At 59.2% G+C, this 14,299-nt stretch overlaps 10 protein-coding genes across 10 annotated transcripts in view; 4 read left to right on the forward strand and 6 right to left on the reverse strand.

Moving 5' to 3' along the window:
- The window catches only part of SPRG_21424 (hypothetical protein), a gene marked incomplete at both ends in the record, with an annotated part of 1,516 nt that extends 1,490 nt beyond the window's left edge, over nucleotides 1-26 (forward strand). Inside the window, one exon of the mRNA XM_012353682.1 lies at nucleotides 8-26. Within this exon, the coding sequence (XP_012209072.1) occupies nucleotides 8-26 (19 nt within the window). The remainder of the gene's footprint in view (nucleotides 1-7) is intronic.
- Nucleotides 27-602: 576 nt separating this feature from the next.
- On the reverse strand, nucleotides 603-2,078 carry SPRG_14487 (hypothetical protein; the record flags this gene model as incomplete). Its single annotated transcript, XM_012353663.1, has 1 exon — nucleotides 603-2,078. One exon carries the CDS (start codon nucleotides 2,076-2,078, stop codon nucleotides 603-605), a length of 1,476 nt encoding a protein of 491 aa, XP_012209053.1.
- Nucleotides 2,079-4,232: 2,154 nt separating this feature from the next.
- On the reverse strand, nucleotides 4,233-4,604 carry SPRG_14488 (hypothetical protein; the record flags this gene model as incomplete). Its single annotated transcript, XM_012353664.1, has 1 exon — nucleotides 4,233-4,604. The coding sequence occupies one exon, from the start codon at nucleotides 4,602-4,604 to the stop codon at nucleotides 4,233-4,235; it is 372 nt and encodes a 123-aa protein (XP_012209054.1).
- A 541-nt stretch (nucleotides 4,605-5,145) lies between these two features.
- Nucleotides 5,146-5,628, reverse strand: SPRG_14489 (hypothetical protein; the record flags this gene model as incomplete). Its single annotated transcript, XM_012353665.1, has 1 exon — nucleotides 5,146-5,628. The coding sequence occupies one exon, from the start codon at nucleotides 5,626-5,628 to the stop codon at nucleotides 5,146-5,148; it is 483 nt and encodes a 160-aa protein (XP_012209055.1).
- A 1,050-nt stretch (nucleotides 5,629-6,678) lies between these two features.
- On the reverse strand, nucleotides 6,679-7,404 carry SPRG_14490 (hypothetical protein; the record flags this gene model as incomplete). The annotated part of the gene is made up of 2 exons (XM_012353666.1): nucleotides 6,679-6,818; nucleotides 6,903-7,404. 2 exons carry the CDS (start codon nucleotides 7,402-7,404, stop codon nucleotides 6,679-6,681), a joined length of 642 nt encoding a protein of 213 aa, XP_012209056.1.
- Nucleotides 7,405-8,318: 914 nt separating this feature from the next.
- SPRG_14491 (hypothetical protein) lies at nucleotides 8,319-8,981 on the reverse strand (the record flags this gene model as incomplete). The annotated part of the gene is made up of 1 exon (XM_012353667.1): nucleotides 8,319-8,981. The coding sequence occupies one exon, from the start codon at nucleotides 8,979-8,981 to the stop codon at nucleotides 8,319-8,321; it is 663 nt and encodes a 220-aa protein (XP_012209057.1).
- A 1,012-nt stretch (nucleotides 8,982-9,993) lies between these two features.
- SPRG_14492 (hypothetical protein) lies at nucleotides 9,994-10,482 on the reverse strand (the record flags this gene model as incomplete). The annotated part of the gene is made up of 1 exon (XM_012353668.1): nucleotides 9,994-10,482. The coding sequence occupies one exon, from the start codon at nucleotides 10,480-10,482 to the stop codon at nucleotides 9,994-9,996; it is 489 nt and encodes a 162-aa protein (XP_012209058.1).
- Nucleotides 10,483-11,158: 676 nt separating this feature from the next.
- Nucleotides 11,159-11,470, forward strand: SPRG_14493 (hypothetical protein; the record flags this gene model as incomplete). The annotated part of the gene is made up of 1 exon (XM_012353669.1): nucleotides 11,159-11,470. The coding sequence occupies one exon, from the start codon at nucleotides 11,159-11,161 to the stop codon at nucleotides 11,468-11,470; it is 312 nt and encodes a 103-aa protein (XP_012209059.1).
- Nucleotides 11,471-11,739: 269 nt separating this feature from the next.
- On the forward strand, nucleotides 11,740-12,372 carry SPRG_14494 (hypothetical protein; the record flags this gene model as incomplete). The annotated part of the gene is made up of 1 exon (XM_012353670.1): nucleotides 11,740-12,372. The coding sequence occupies one exon, from the start codon at nucleotides 11,740-11,742 to the stop codon at nucleotides 12,370-12,372; it is 633 nt and encodes a 210-aa protein (XP_012209060.1).
- Nucleotides 12,373-12,973: 601 nt separating this feature from the next.
- On the forward strand, nucleotides 12,974-13,642 carry SPRG_14495 (hypothetical protein; the record flags this gene model as incomplete). The annotated part of the gene is made up of 1 exon (XM_012353671.1): nucleotides 12,974-13,642. The coding sequence occupies one exon, from the start codon at nucleotides 12,974-12,976 to the stop codon at nucleotides 13,640-13,642; it is 669 nt and encodes a 222-aa protein (XP_012209061.1).
- Between the last annotated feature and the right edge of the window lie 657 nt (nucleotides 13,643-14,299).

Raw genomic sequence — 14,299 nt, forward strand, 5'->3', positions numbered from 1 at the left:
CGCTCAGCGGCATGTTTGGCCTGTAAGCGCCACCGTGTGCGTGCGCGCCGCGTGCTCGTCTCGCGCTGTCAACGACTCTCTTTGTGCTGCTCCCGCGCTTGCTTGCATCGTCTTGTCAAGGACCTCCCCGTACAAGGGCCGCTCTTAGGCGGCTCCTTGGCCCACCACTTTTAGAATAGCTGGATAGGACCCCGGTGGGTCATGAACCGGGCGGCGCCGACGTGAGGGATTTCCCGACCGTTGGCCAGCGACGTGGCGTCGTTGGCGCCGCTCTAGGTGTGCGAGAAGACGCTTGCAGGTGACGCGAGTAGCAGCAGAAGATAGTTGTCGACCAACCTTAACGATCATACACGTGCATTTACACTTTGCCGTATCCGTCTCATCCAACAGCCATCGACCGATCCCAGCACGACGAAGCCAACGTCCCACCAAGTCGAGAAGGTGACGCTCCAGCGCAACGGCGACGGCGTGCATGCTGCCGAGAACATGAAGCAAGTCGGTCCCTTGATGCTGCGCAGGTCGTTGTGGTTGCCATGCTTGCAGACCGTAGAAACGACGTGGGGATTTTGGTTGCCAAAATCTTGTTCTTAACCCTCCGACGCCTATGCAAGGCCAAGCGAGCAACGAGCTCGGGCACGCACGTGGAGGCCGCCACGCGGAAGCAGCGCGAGGCCCAGTGCATAGAGAGAGCCGTCTTGACGCTTGGGCGAGAGCACGTCGAGGTGGAAGCGCTGCACGAGGGTTGCGACGACGAGCTTGGTCTGCAGCAACGCGGCTTGCTGGCCGACGCACGAGCGCACGCCCGCGTTGAAGGTCGGGAGCTCGTACGCGGTCGGGCGCGTGGCCATGCTGAGCCAGCGATCGGGTTGAAACTGGTCGGCGTCCGCCCACCGGCGTGGATCGCGGCCCATGACGTAGGCCGAGTACTCGAGCATGGCGCCTTGCGGCACGTACGTCCCGTCCGGCAGCACGTCGTCGGCGACCGCGCACTTGAGTTCGATGGGCACGGGCGGGAAGAGCCGCAGCGTCTCGCGCACGACAGCGTCCAAGTACACGCTGGATGCGATCGACTCGAACGATATTTCGGCCGTCCCGAGCTCGTCGACGAGGATGGCTTCGACGTGCGGGTGGGTTGCGACGCAGTAGAGGGCCCAGAGGATGCTGCTGCCGACGGATTCGCGGCCCGCGAGGAACATGCCCATCATCATGTCGCGAATGAGGACGTCGGTGATGCTTGCGTCGGTCGCCTGGCGCCGCAAGAGCTCGGCGAGCACGTTGGTTGACTCGTGCGTCGCCGTCGCCCGCGCGTTGGTGATCGTTTGGTTGCAGAGAGCGTTGATACGCGTCATGACGGCGTGGAGACGGAACTCGCTGGGCATGCACCACTGAAATAGGACGTACCACGGGTGCGTGAAGCGATAAAAGATGAGCTCGCCGGCTTCGTGGACGAGGTCGTGCATCGCTTGCATGTCGTCCGCATCAAGCGTCGCGCCAAACGCCATCTCGTAGATGCAGTGCGTCGTCCAGGAGAGCACGAGCGGCGATAGATCGATGCTGCTGCTCTCGGTATCGAGCGCTTGCACGAGCGAGGCGAGGTGCTTCGTGTACGTGGTCGTTGTCCACGCCTTGAGCGCGTTGACCGAGAAGAGCGACGCGATGAGCTTGCGCTGGAAGCGCCAGCTCGGATGCGACACGTTGATGTTGAAGATGCTGCTGCCGAGCAGCTCGCGCAAGACGGTCTCCATCACCGGTGGTTTGATGTAGTTTGCGTGCCGCTTGCTTAAAATGTGCTCGAGGTTCGCGGCCGACGACGTAAAGATCGATCCGTTCGTGAGCACGTCGACGCGCAAGCAGTACGTGGCGCCGTATGCGATGGTTTGCCGCAGCTTCCAGTCGTAGAGCTCGGTCACGTGGCCCGCGATCTGGCCCGAGTTGCCAAGAAGCCACGTGCTGGGCGGACCGGGCAGCGTGGCGAGCGCAGCGGCCATCGTGCGCTTATGGTACACGTAGCGAGCGATGGCGACGACCACGTAGGCTGCGAGCGCGAGAAGCACCAAGTGGCCCGACACGAGGTTCATTGTCGTCCTGATGGAAGCGGAAATTGACTACTGGATGCAAGGACGCCAGGCGTAGTACGTCGTTGGCTTCCGACGAGATGGCCCACAGTGGGATTCTTGCGACTCCCTTAGAGGACGCGGAAGGAGCGGCTGGGAGCAACTTCTTAGGCTCGTCGCACACGCGCATGGCAGCGGAGAGCTGGACGTTGTCGGGCGACCACCGACCGCCGACGGGCGAGCGTAGTGCAGCTCCCGGTCGCGGGCTACGTTGCACCTCGTGTGCACTGGCGACATGAGTATCCTGTTCAAGTAAACGCTCGCCGTTTGGAGGGGGAAGTACATGGCCTAGACTATACCAAGGGCACAAAATACCTCGAGTTTCGAGCCGCGAACGAGGTTTTGACATACAAGCGGCGCTGGACGGGCTAGTAGGTAGAGGTAAATGTGCGGCGCTTTCAGCCGCAACCGCAACGCTCTACTCCAACGTCGCTTGCCAGGCTTCCTATCACAAGTCGGGGTCATGTCACGCATGGCGAGCCTTATCTCGCTATCTCGCGGCCGACTGCTCGGGGAAAAGGCTGCGACCAGACACATACTCTGTCTGGTCGCATCCTTTTTCTCGAGCAGTTGACCAAAGCTGCTCGCGGGCTTCCCTGTTTGACGTGCTCATCGTCTCGACCAGCGCATGTAGCTACTCTAGCTTTCGTCTCTCTTCCGTTGCCGCTTCGGCGTTACGCGGATGGATTCGCATATCATTTCTGCGTGCAGAACCCATCTAGCTGTGGGCCACTGCGACGTAGGCACGCAAAGGGCTCGACGCATCCGAGTCGACAAGGCATGCGCCCATCCAAAGCGCCGCTGGAAAGGGCTACCCGCCTTCTCCGGCTCTTCCGACCAAGCTGCGCCGGGAAGGAATGAGTGATAGCTCGACTGCCGCTCCATTGAATCGTCCCGCTTCCTCGTCGTCCTATCAGCCGCCGTCGGCCCAAAGGTTGCATTTGCCTTGAAGTCGCCACCGCCCGACACGACGAGTTTGTATGGGGGCTCGGAAACAGGTGCTTTCGACGGAATCTCGTCCCGTGACGTGGCGCCCTGCCAGCACAAATACGCTATAATTTGATACCTGTGAGAATACATATACATGATAAGGCTGTGATACAGCAGTATATAGCTCTAAAACCCTTCATAATGTATATTATGCGACAACGCATTTGCTTGCCTCGTTGAAGTTGGTGCCATTGCGAGCGGCGTAGCATGGTGGACTTGCGCTCGCATCATGAGAGGGTGTCTTTCCTCTGGCGCAGCAATGCGACGGGAGAATTAGCCCGCGCAACGAAGAGACCTGGCCGTTTGGCGACTGTCGCAAGGACTTTGCGTGCTATACAGCTAGCCCCTCGCGCTCTGCAAGCCCAAGCTGGTGGTCATGACGGCGGACAACAAACAGTGCACCGGGATGTACGGCCAGTGCAGCGACCAGCATAAGTCGCTCGGTGTCTTCTGCAAGGACCTGGGCTTTGCGTGCACGCAGAGACTGCGCACTCTGGCGGTGTGAGCCCGTCGAGCGCAGCGCCTTCGCTCAGTGCGGTGGCGAGAATAACGACGTGCGAGAAGGGCTCGACCTACGCCAAGCTGCAGGACTCGTGCTACCACTGCCACCCAACGCCCCCGCGATGCTTGCGAGAGCGCTTCTTCGCTAACAAACCCGTCCGAGCCAACGACAAACGACTTGTCCCATGCAGTAGTGTTCTATGTGTGAACGCTGACGTCATCTTCATTTCTGGTTTGAAAACAAGTTGCCAGCAGATTGAAGCACTTGACAACTCATATCAAGAGCTATTGCTGTTTTTAACGTTGTCGGACTATCGGGCCAATGCACGCGCCTGCGACTCGGCTGGCGATGTGTCCGACTGTAACTGGTGACCGAATCGGTTCGAACCCGTTTCTCAGATGGACGTGCGGGTGTGTCATAATCGCTCGGTCCATGGTCGCTTTGGTCAAGCTAAATCTGACAGCACCTGCACGCAAACGCAAGAGCTAGCTGCCCAAGCAATAGCTCAGAGGCTAACCTCCTGCCAGAGCTGCCCACAGTCGTTTCGACCCTCGAACAGAAGGGCTTGATGCATACACTGAGTACGAAATGTACAAACCATATCGACATTCACAACGCCGACGGCGTTATACATCCAAGATATCCCAGTTGAGGTCCAGCGCCGGCTCGCGCGCCGCGCGTCGGTCGAGCTTGACTTCCAGCGCGTTGAAGAAATCGCGCTGGGCGGCTTCAAGGGCGACGAGGCACTGGACGTCGTTGGCCGTGAGCTCGTGCCGCGGCTTGGGCGAGCAGCGCAGGCGGCTGGGAAAGTTGAGGTACGTGACGGCCACAAACTTGTAGACGCGCCGCGGCTCGCACTGGAGCGCGTCAGCGATGAAGTCGCGGAGGCAGCGACCGTGGGCGTCGATAAGGCCGGTCATGAAGCAGACGTAGAGCAGGTGCAGGTACGTGGTCTCGGCAGCCATCCACCGGCCGCTGTTGGGGCACTTGAGCACCATGGCGTCGAATTGTAAATGCGCCCAGAAGTCCGAGCTCACAGAGTAGCTGCCCGTGCGAGCACCTGCGGGCACACCAATGCAGGTACACACCCGCGCCAAACAGGATACTCGTGACAGACACCTCTGTTGTTAGAGAATACCCCTTGCATTTTATCTTCATTTCCAACTTTGGCGGATATTCCCTCACAACACACAGAACACTTTGTAGATGATAGAGTTTCGCCAAAGTACCTTGCGTGCGAGCGGCAACCATTTCCATCGTTGGGAGGAAGCGCGTTTACGGTACGTACACGTCTTGGGAGGCTTCTTGGCGGGGCTTGGATTGCCGACGACTGCTTCGGTTGCTCCAACGACTGCACGTCCATGCGGCGCTGGGTGCTGCATCGCGCTGGTTGCTGCGTGCCATCGGCACGTACAATATTGCCTTGAATCTATTGCAGCTTGCAATCCTTGCAGATCAGATCCCAAGCTGTTGCCAACGCGCGTCAGAAGGAACCTTGAACGCTGGGAAACTCAAATAAATCAACTCGTTATGACGGCGTTAGATCGTCCACACCGCTTCGGCGTTGCCCCGTAAGAGCAGCATCGCGTGGGCTTCGTGCTGCAGCTCGTGCGTGCCGGGTGCGCCGTTGAGCTGCTCGGAGAGCGAGAGGTACCCGCGTGTGACCCGAGGTTCGCTGCCCTCTTTCTTGGCGACTTTGCTTTCAAGCTCGGCGAGGAACTTGTTGCGCGCGTCCTTGAGCGCCATGAGCCGCTCGACGTCGAGCGCCGAGTAGTCGATGAGCTTGTGGTAGACGCGGCGGTTGAAGTTCGCCTGCAGCCGCGCGTTGGCGAGCATCTTGCCCTTCTTGAGTCGCTTCGTGACGCGCATGGGGTCGCAGCGCAGCTGGCGCGCCACGTATTGCCGCAGCGTAAGTCGCTCGGCTTCGTCGTCGCTGTCGTCGAGGATACCTGTGAGGTAGCAGCCCACGAGGTGGTCGAGGTACTTGAGCTCCGCAGCCGTCCAGCGTCCCGAGTTGGCCATTGCAGTTCCAATTGCGAAATGCAGTTTACCGTGTGCCGACTTTGTCGATCGAATCCTGTTCTTTTAAGACGACCATGGCTTTAAAGAACGTCTTTTAAGGGCATCGAAAGAGTCTTTTAATATGAATTTCGAACGCGCGCCCGCTTCACGCCACAGACGCAAGATGGAGCGGGTTGACGCCTGCCGTCTTGTTCGCTTCGATATCGAAGCCGGTGCTCGCTCGGCAGCAAGAAGAAGGCCGCTCATTTCAAAGGCGGTTCACGCAGCAGCAGCAGCAGCAGCAGCAAGCGCATGAGCAAAACTACCGTCTACCGCTCAATGCAAGCTATCTTTGTGGATATGGCCGGAAGAGTTAGCACGTTGGCATGGCGACCTGAGCCAAGGGTCATGAATTTCGTTCTCAAAGCCCACACCACTTTCCGTGCTGCATAAAAACAGAAGGCGCTTGAGGAGCTGCTGCTTCCTGCACATGCCTTCCAGCACCCATAACATCTGGGATGGGAGCTGCAAAGCGAGAAGACACGCATGGTAGCCACGCAGCTGTGCTTGCCTCTGGCGGTTGCTGACGCTGCGAAAACATCATGTTGAGCGGGGTGGGGGTGCGAGCGCGCTGGTTCACGCCCTAATAAAGACAGCGCCACTGGTGGTGGCTGCTCTGTTTGTATCCACCGAGGCGTTCGTGTGCATCGACGTAGGCTCGGTCGATCGATTGCGCGATACCGGACTTACTAGTAGCTGTGTACGGTCGTGACAGCCCAGGTGTCACGTCATCCGATTACGATACGAGCGGACCTGTCACATGCAGCAATCTGGCTCTTGTAGACCGACCATCCGACCGCTATTCCGCCCGCTCAAACAGAACCAGGATTGAAGCCAAGGAGGTGCCAACGTGCTTAGCTTTCCCTCAATAGGCAGCAAGAAAGAGATAAAAGTAAGTGCAAATGCAGTCGTGTGCTTACTGATACTCATACAACCAACGACGAGTCCATACTCCTTGCAGGTCGCACAAGCGCCTCCTTGCATGGTGTTCGTCATGAAAGTGCAGTCGAGCTAAGCGTCCGCCATCGAGTCGATCGAGACGACGCTCAAGCGACCAAACATGGTCACGTTCACATCGAGCGCGACCGTGAGCGTCTTGGCCGGCGCCGTCACATTGAGAAAGCTGCCGTCGGGTCGCTGCAACGTCCACGCTGCTGTCGGGCACATGGCCGCCGCGGGTGTCGTTTCCCCACTGGTGCGCATCGCACCGCGCATCACACGCCCCTTCATCGCACCGCGCATGCGACCACCAAGAAGCGTCGCGGGTCGGCTCCACCACGCCTCGTCGTCGTTGGTCGTCGCCACGTTCGGCAAGTGAAAGTCGCAAGACACTGCGTCAATGACCGTCGTCGCGTAGTCGCCCTGCGGCAGCGTCTTCATGAAACCAGCGACCGATGCGTTGAGCTGCTTGACGTACCGGCGATACGCCGTCGGAACGGTTGGGCAATCGTCCGATGTCACGTCGGTGGCACTCATGTCCGTCACGAGCATCCACGGGCCCTTGACTGTGGGCACGGCCTTGACAAAAGAGCCAACGATGTCGTCTTGGGTCTGGTCGAGGCAGGCGGTGACGGCCTTGAGGTATGTGGCGCGGTACGTCGTGACGGCCGTGCTCGCAGGAACGTGAAAGATACCAGAGTTACCGCCCGCCATCGGGTGGACGTATTCGTGGTAGATGCCGTGGCGGGCATACGTGGCGGTCGCGGCCACAAGCGAGAGGATGACGGAGCGCAGCATCGTCGTTGGTGGTGGTTGCGGCTTTGTGAAAAAGCAAAAGTGAGAAAGCGAAAGCCAAAGCTGTCGGGCGAACGAAACCACAAGAGACAAGAGGCCGGAACCATCGGGGTGCGTTCGACCAAGCCATTGACGCCGGCTAGAATATCGAAGCGGTTGTGCGTCGAAAGACCACCTTGGCTGCCAGGATGCCACGTCACGGATCGGAACACGCAGTAGCGCTGCCGGCTTGCATATGGACTGGCTATTGCGTTCCTACCGTGACGCGTAATGGCAGATAGCGTTGCATCGTCGCTTCCGAGTTCGCCCAAGGGCCGCGAGAAGCTACTTGTGGGCGTCACTTCGATGCACGAGCCTGCGAGCAGGTGCTATGGCTGAAACATCAAGAGGACAGCGAAACCATGCGAGAGAAGAAGATCCCGTGTCCGCTCTCAGGGCCAACGAGGAAGACGCTTTCGAATCGAACCATCCACGGCAGTGCTGTCGAGGTATGTGGTTCTCAAATAGCCCACCAAGATGAGTCGAATTCACACGGTTTGCTTGCTCACGTGGAGGAAGCATCCATATATAGTCCTTTCCCACCCAGCAACGGCTCATTTAGTAGGGTTAAAACGTCAAATGCACCCGTCTGAATCACCATCCAGCGATCTTGTGCGGTACGCTCGTCGCAAGAAGACATGTGGCGATGAAACACTGCATTGCACTGCTGTTTCGCATACCAGCTGTTTCTCTTAATATTCTGTCTCCAAAACAGTGTACGTCCCCTGCCCACCAACACAAGACAGCCTCGTCAAGCCCAACGACATGAAAGCTGTATTTCACAGCAGCTGATACACACACACGATATCTATCGGCTGCTACCTACAACGCAAAAGCTCAGAGCACGCGGCTGGTGTCGGGCTGGCACGGCGAGAGACCTACGCCACGACGCGGACGACGTTGTAGATGCCGTACATCTCGACCGTCGGATCGCGCACCACCGAGAGCGTGCCGGTCGCACCCGTCGGCTCGACGATCGTGCCGTCTTCGGCCTTGACGAGCCACACGCCGTACGGGCACTCGGCGCCGTTCGGAAGAGCGCCTTGGGGCGTCGCAAACGCATGGCTGTCGAACCACGTCGCGGGCTTCGTCGACGGCGCCTGGTACACGGCGCCAAAACTGCAACCGAGCGAGTCGGCGGCCACGAGCGTGCTACCCGGCGACTTGTTGGTGAATGGCACGAGCGTCGTCGTAAGCAGTTGCACGTAGTGTTGGAGAACCGGGCCGACGTCCGGGCAGTCATTGACACTCATCGTGTTGGCGCCGAGGTTGGTCACGAGCGTCCACGGACCGTTGGTTGAGGGAATGAGGTTGAAGAGGTCGTTGATGGCGGCCTGCTTGGTCGTGATGAGGCAAGCAGCCGCGGCTTGAAGGTACGCAAGGCGAACGTTGGGCAGGTCGGGCGACGCCTTGTAGTCGTAGATGGGCGCATACGCCGTCGTCGAGTTGGGAGACACCTCGGCGAGGTGACGCAGGTCGTCGTAGCGGGGGCGCGGCGGCGGCTTGACGTAGTTGTTGCCGTGAGAGCCACCCATGCCCATGATGGAGGTGTGGTGGAGGAGGTGGAGAGTGAACGAGCGGAGCACGAAGCGTTGGCGGTCCCGCGAGTGCAGAACAAAGCCAAAGAGAGAGTGCGTTGGGCCGCCGCTTTCGCCGACCGATGTGGTAAGGTGGCGTTCTCTGTTTCGTAACCCTACCCGCATTAAGAGGTTCAAGGTGCGCGGCGTGTGGCAAGTCAAACGTGCATGTTGGCAGTCAAACGTGCATGGAATCAGTTGGTAGCTCGCTCTCGGCTGAGAAAGAACGGACCGTCGCCGCCGCTCACTATATCACGCAATGTATAGTCTGGCTGCGGGGTCGCGGCTCCCAGCCATCCAAGCTACTTGCACGCGTGAGCAATGCGAGTCCCAGCTACTTCAAGGTCGGTGCCCAAGCCTCTGTGTGAAACGTGGAGCGACAGGGCACGAGAATGCGTCGATGGTTCTCGATACCAAGGCGGACTTCGATGCACAACGTAGCTTCCTCGGACCAGAAGCGGCGGCAAGCAGAAGCGCGACACATGCAGTGCAGGGGATCGCCTGCTTTGAAAGCGCGTCGTAGCGATATACTGTATGCGATCACGACCCGTGAACAGCACCATGATCATGCATTGCATCTCGGGCTCGACCAGTGCCGTCCATACGTGGCGTCGTCTTGTACGTTGTATATTGGGAGGGCTGCATATTCGACCAGCGCTGGAAGCTGGTGTTCGGATTCCGTTGGAACTCTAGTGTGTTAAAAGACCAGTGTATGGGTGCATGCGGCGCAGCGACACGGCCACGTCATGGATCGCGTCATCATGGCTATTAATAGCGTCTGCGCGTGTAAAACGTGCGGCCAGCAAGCACTGCTTTTATACCAGAAGTTGACGTCCAATTTTCTGTATCCAAGACAGTGTTTTCACAGCCAGCGTTTAGAACACGGAACATGTATTTATTGAGACCCGACCTCCATCCTTTGTGGAAAGCAAGGAACGAAGATCATCGTCGTCCGTAGGTCGTCTTCTCGCAAGAGTTACTCGGGCGCTGTGATCTTGAGCGCATGGAAGACGCCGTACGCGGGCACGTTCGTGTTGAGCGCAACTGTGAGCGCGTCGGGGACTGCACTTGCTTTTACGTAGCTGCCGTTCGCAAGCTGGAGGACCTCTGCCGCCTTCGGGCACTGCGACAAGGAGGAGCTGCCACGCATTTTCCCGCGCTTCGTCAAGCCACGGTGCGTCGGGTCACTGTTCTTGAGGCCAGCGCGCATCAGACCCCCGATGCGAATCGTGCGGTGGTTCGACCACGTGTCTTTATAGCCTTTGGACATCAACAGGGGCGTGATCGGCACAGCACCGCACTGCACGGCGTCCGTTGTGGTAAGCGTGTAGTGGTCCAGCGACAGCGCAGCCAAGAGATGGGCGACTGCAGCGTTGATCTCGCGGGCGTAGCGAGCGTGCTCGGCTGTGAGCGATGGGCAGCCATAGTCGGTCAAATTGGTCGCGCCGAGGTCCGTCTCAAGCATCCAACGCCCTTCAGGTCTGACCCTTGTGTCGTTGTTGCTATGAGACAGTCCGAGAGGGCCTTGAGGTACGAGGTCCGGGCTGTTGCGACCGATGGCGCGACTTGCAAGTAAATGAGCCCACTGGAGGGACCTTTTGCGCGGTGCTGACCGGCGCAGATCACGGACACCAGAGCGGCGAGGACGAAAAGAAGAGCTCGAAGCATCGTCGCGGTCGTTGGGTTGGTGTCGAAGAAAGCAAAGAAAAATGACCTCCAAACGGACAAACTGGCGCTGTGGGCAAGCTCTCTGACGACGACATCGTCGACGATGCATCGGACCGGGCAAGCAGCGACCGAGAGCCGCGATTCCACGTGGTGTTTCGGACGCCGCTTGTCGAGCATCGGGACACTGAGGTGGCGAAAGAGGCAGGTCTCGCACGAGCTGGCGCCACGTATGTTATCCGGCGTTGACCGGATGCGTCCGGTTGGGGTCGTCGCTGGGAAGAAGCGCTCGTGAAGGAACAAGAACACAGGCAGCCACGTCTCATCGAGCACTGTACTACTAACGCCAGCTCGCTGCGAAGATGCCGCATCTGTTTCATACCGATCTGGGCCCTGGCGCCAGCGCCCATCCTCCTTCGCTGGGAGTAGCTATCGCCGGCCTTTCCGCCAATCGCCGCATTCTACAAGAAGCACCGATGCTGATGGAGCTGCGCATCCTGGCCATCGACCTCGACATGGACGGCACGCATGCGTCGTGGTCGCGCCACGAAGATGCGCTATTGTGCGCCGCGCTGCACCTCTTTCCCAGCGGCCCGTACGACGTCCTCGCCGACTGGGTGCCAACGCGCAGCCCTGGCGACATTCGCGACCGCCTTCGCCACGCTGCTAGCCCTCGCGAGACGTGCTGCGACCTCGCGTGTCTGGTGCCTGCGTCTGCGTGTAGCAGCCTTGACATGGAGAGTCCCCGAAGCCGCGCCGTGCATGACTGTGAAGTGTTTGAGATTTAGTCGTACTTGTTTGTTTCGTAAAATGTCCTTGCTTGGCGTGCCATGTCCGATTTCCGCTCACGATTTGTATGAGAGATGGTGCAAGGGACGGCCATGCAAGAGGCGGCGCTTTAGGCCTGGCTGACCAGGACCACATAGTGGCACCTTCTTGCATCATCAGCAAGCAGCGCGGGTTCTGGGTGTGACGCACTCGATTACACTTGCGACGGTCCGTGGACGCACCAGATCTCGACACGCCCTCGGGCAGCGTTCGCACTGCACGATCTGCCATGCCTCGCTTCCGCCAACTTTTCGTCTCTCTTCTCTTCTGCACGGTGACTGTCTTGGCCTCGACGGGCCTTATCCACCTCAAGGCGTCGCCCCAGCTCGCACGGTCGCGGGAAGCGTATCTCCAAGCAGCCGCGCGCTGCCTTCTCCAGACACGCACCTCGACGCTTGGCGCCTTTGTCAAAGCTGTACCGACCCCGCGGGGTCCTTGGATGCTCGTGTCAGACGTTGCAGCGCCGGTCGTGGCCGTCCGCGGCTGTCCCAAGCTCGGTTTTGCCTGGAAACGGTATGCCACCCAGCTCAACCGCACGCTTGACAACGTCGTCTCGGCGCTCGCATCGCAGACGTACTACGCCGTGCTCGTCGTCGATGCGCTGGGTTGTGACGTGGCACTGTCTCCGACGTCGGCGACGGTCGACACGCATGAGGTGCACACGATGCTACAGCGCGTGCACCGCGGAGTGCTACGCGGTATCAGCACCGCGCCTGCGACCGCCGGGTGTCCATTGGCGGCGTGGTCGATGGATGGCCGCGTCACTGCCCCGAGCCCCGGGACGCTCACGGTTGCGCTCAACTACGACGTCGCAATGCACGGTAGTGTCCACGCCGTTCAACTGACCGCCCTCGAGCGCTAGCATCGTCGTCGAATGCAGACTCTGCCTTGTCGTCCGTTTGGCTCCAAATCTCAAGTTGATAATTACTTGTTCGTTGACTTGATACGTGCACCGTATCCGGCGTGATCCGCCCGACGACCTCGTCGTTGTGCTGGATTCGTCCATGGAGATGTACGACGCGCCACTCTAGCGACACCAACACGTCACATGGGCGACGTGCTTGAAGCGACAGACGAGTTGGTCATTCTACACTAACACGAAGCTGCTGCGTCTAGCTTTTTACAAACACATTCACTCATTAAAAGCGCAGTGTCACGCATGCGAAGCCAACCTTCTACGGTGATGCCCCGGGCAAGTTCCTCGCTGCCCGATGTGCTGGAGTTGATCGCGGCTGTGGATCATGCACCCCATGCGTGGCCACGATCAAGCGCGCGTAGGCTTGGCGCAGCTGTATGTCGCCGCGAAGCATCGACATCGACGCGCTCCGAACGTATCTGCAATAGAAACCAAGCCCTCCGGCAAGAAATTCAGCTACCTTTTCTAGCTGCTCCCGACTCACTTTCACTTGGACGCCCAAGACACAGGTGACTTTCGCTGCTCCGACGCTTCTCAACACGCAACCATGGGCAACTGCAACTTTAGCTCCACCATGCCTGGAACAGGGTACGGCCAAGCTTCGCGCATCCGGTTCGGCGTCGTCTCCGAACCATCGGACTCGATCAACTCGGCGACGACCTTCGCGCCCATCTACGACTACAAGGCGTCACCCGACCTGCCCAATGCTCGCCTTGCGTACCTCCAAGCCGCGGCTGCTTGTCTCATCACGACCAAGCAGGCCGCCATCAACGACCTCTTCAGCCTCATTCCCGCCACCAACGGCCCGTGGACGCTCGTGACCAACCTCGGCGCCAACACGCTGAGTGTCAACGACTGCCCGGATGTCGGCCCGGTTCTCCAACACTACGTGCAGCTGCTTACGACGACGCTCGTGCCGTTCACCAGCAAGACGCCGGGTCGCACGCTCGTGGCCGCCGACTCGCTCGGTTGCAGTTTTGGCGCCGTGTACCAGGCGCCGTCAACGAAGCCTGCGACGTGGTTTGACACCCATGCTTTTGCGACGCCCCAAGGTCCTCTTCCGAGCGGTGCCGAGTGCCCGTACGGTATGTGGCTCGTCAAGGCCGAAGACGGCACGATCGTCAAGCCGACGGGTGCGACCGACACGCTCTCGGTGGTGCCCGATCCGACGGTCGAGATGTACGGCATCTACAACGTCGTCCGCGTCGTGGCGTAGGTCCGTCGCCGTGCCAGCCCGACGCAACAGCGTGCTTCATGCCTGTATGTCGTAGGTAGCAGCCGATAGTCGCCACGTTCGCGTATAAGCTGCTATGAAATGCAACTTTCATATTGTTCGGCTTGACGAGAATGTAAGCTTGCTGGTGTAGTAGGCGTGCAAAGACACAGTTTTGAAACCAAAATTTCAACATCCATATTTGGTTTAAGAAACAGTGTTTGCTGGCTGCACGTTTTACAAGCGCAGACGCTAGCCATGATGACGCGTTCCATGACGTGGCCGTGTCACTGCGCCGCATGCACCCACACACGGGTCTTCCAACACACTAGAGTTCCAACGGAATCCGAACGCCAGCTCCAAGGCTGGTCGAATACCTGGTATGCAGCCATCCCAATATACAGCGTACGAGACGACGCCACGTATCAACATCGCTGGTCGTACCCGAGACGCGATGCATGATCATGGTTCACAGGTCGTGATCGTATATATATCGCTACGACGCGCTTTGAAAGCAGGCGACGTGCATGTGTCGCGCTTCTGCTTGCCGCCTCTTCTGGTCCGAGGAAGCTACGTTGTGTATCGAAGTCCGCCTTGGTATCGAGAACCATCGACGCACTCTCGTGCCCTGTCGCTCCACGTTTCACACAGAGGCTTGGG

This window comes from Saprolegnia parasitica (genome assembly GCF_000151545.1).
Source record: "Saprolegnia parasitica CBS 223.65 unplaced genomic scaffold supercont2.130, whole genome shotgun sequence".
Classification (NCBI taxonomy): Eukaryota; Oomycota; class Saprolegniomycetes; order Saprolegniales; family Saprolegniaceae; genus Saprolegnia; species Saprolegnia parasitica.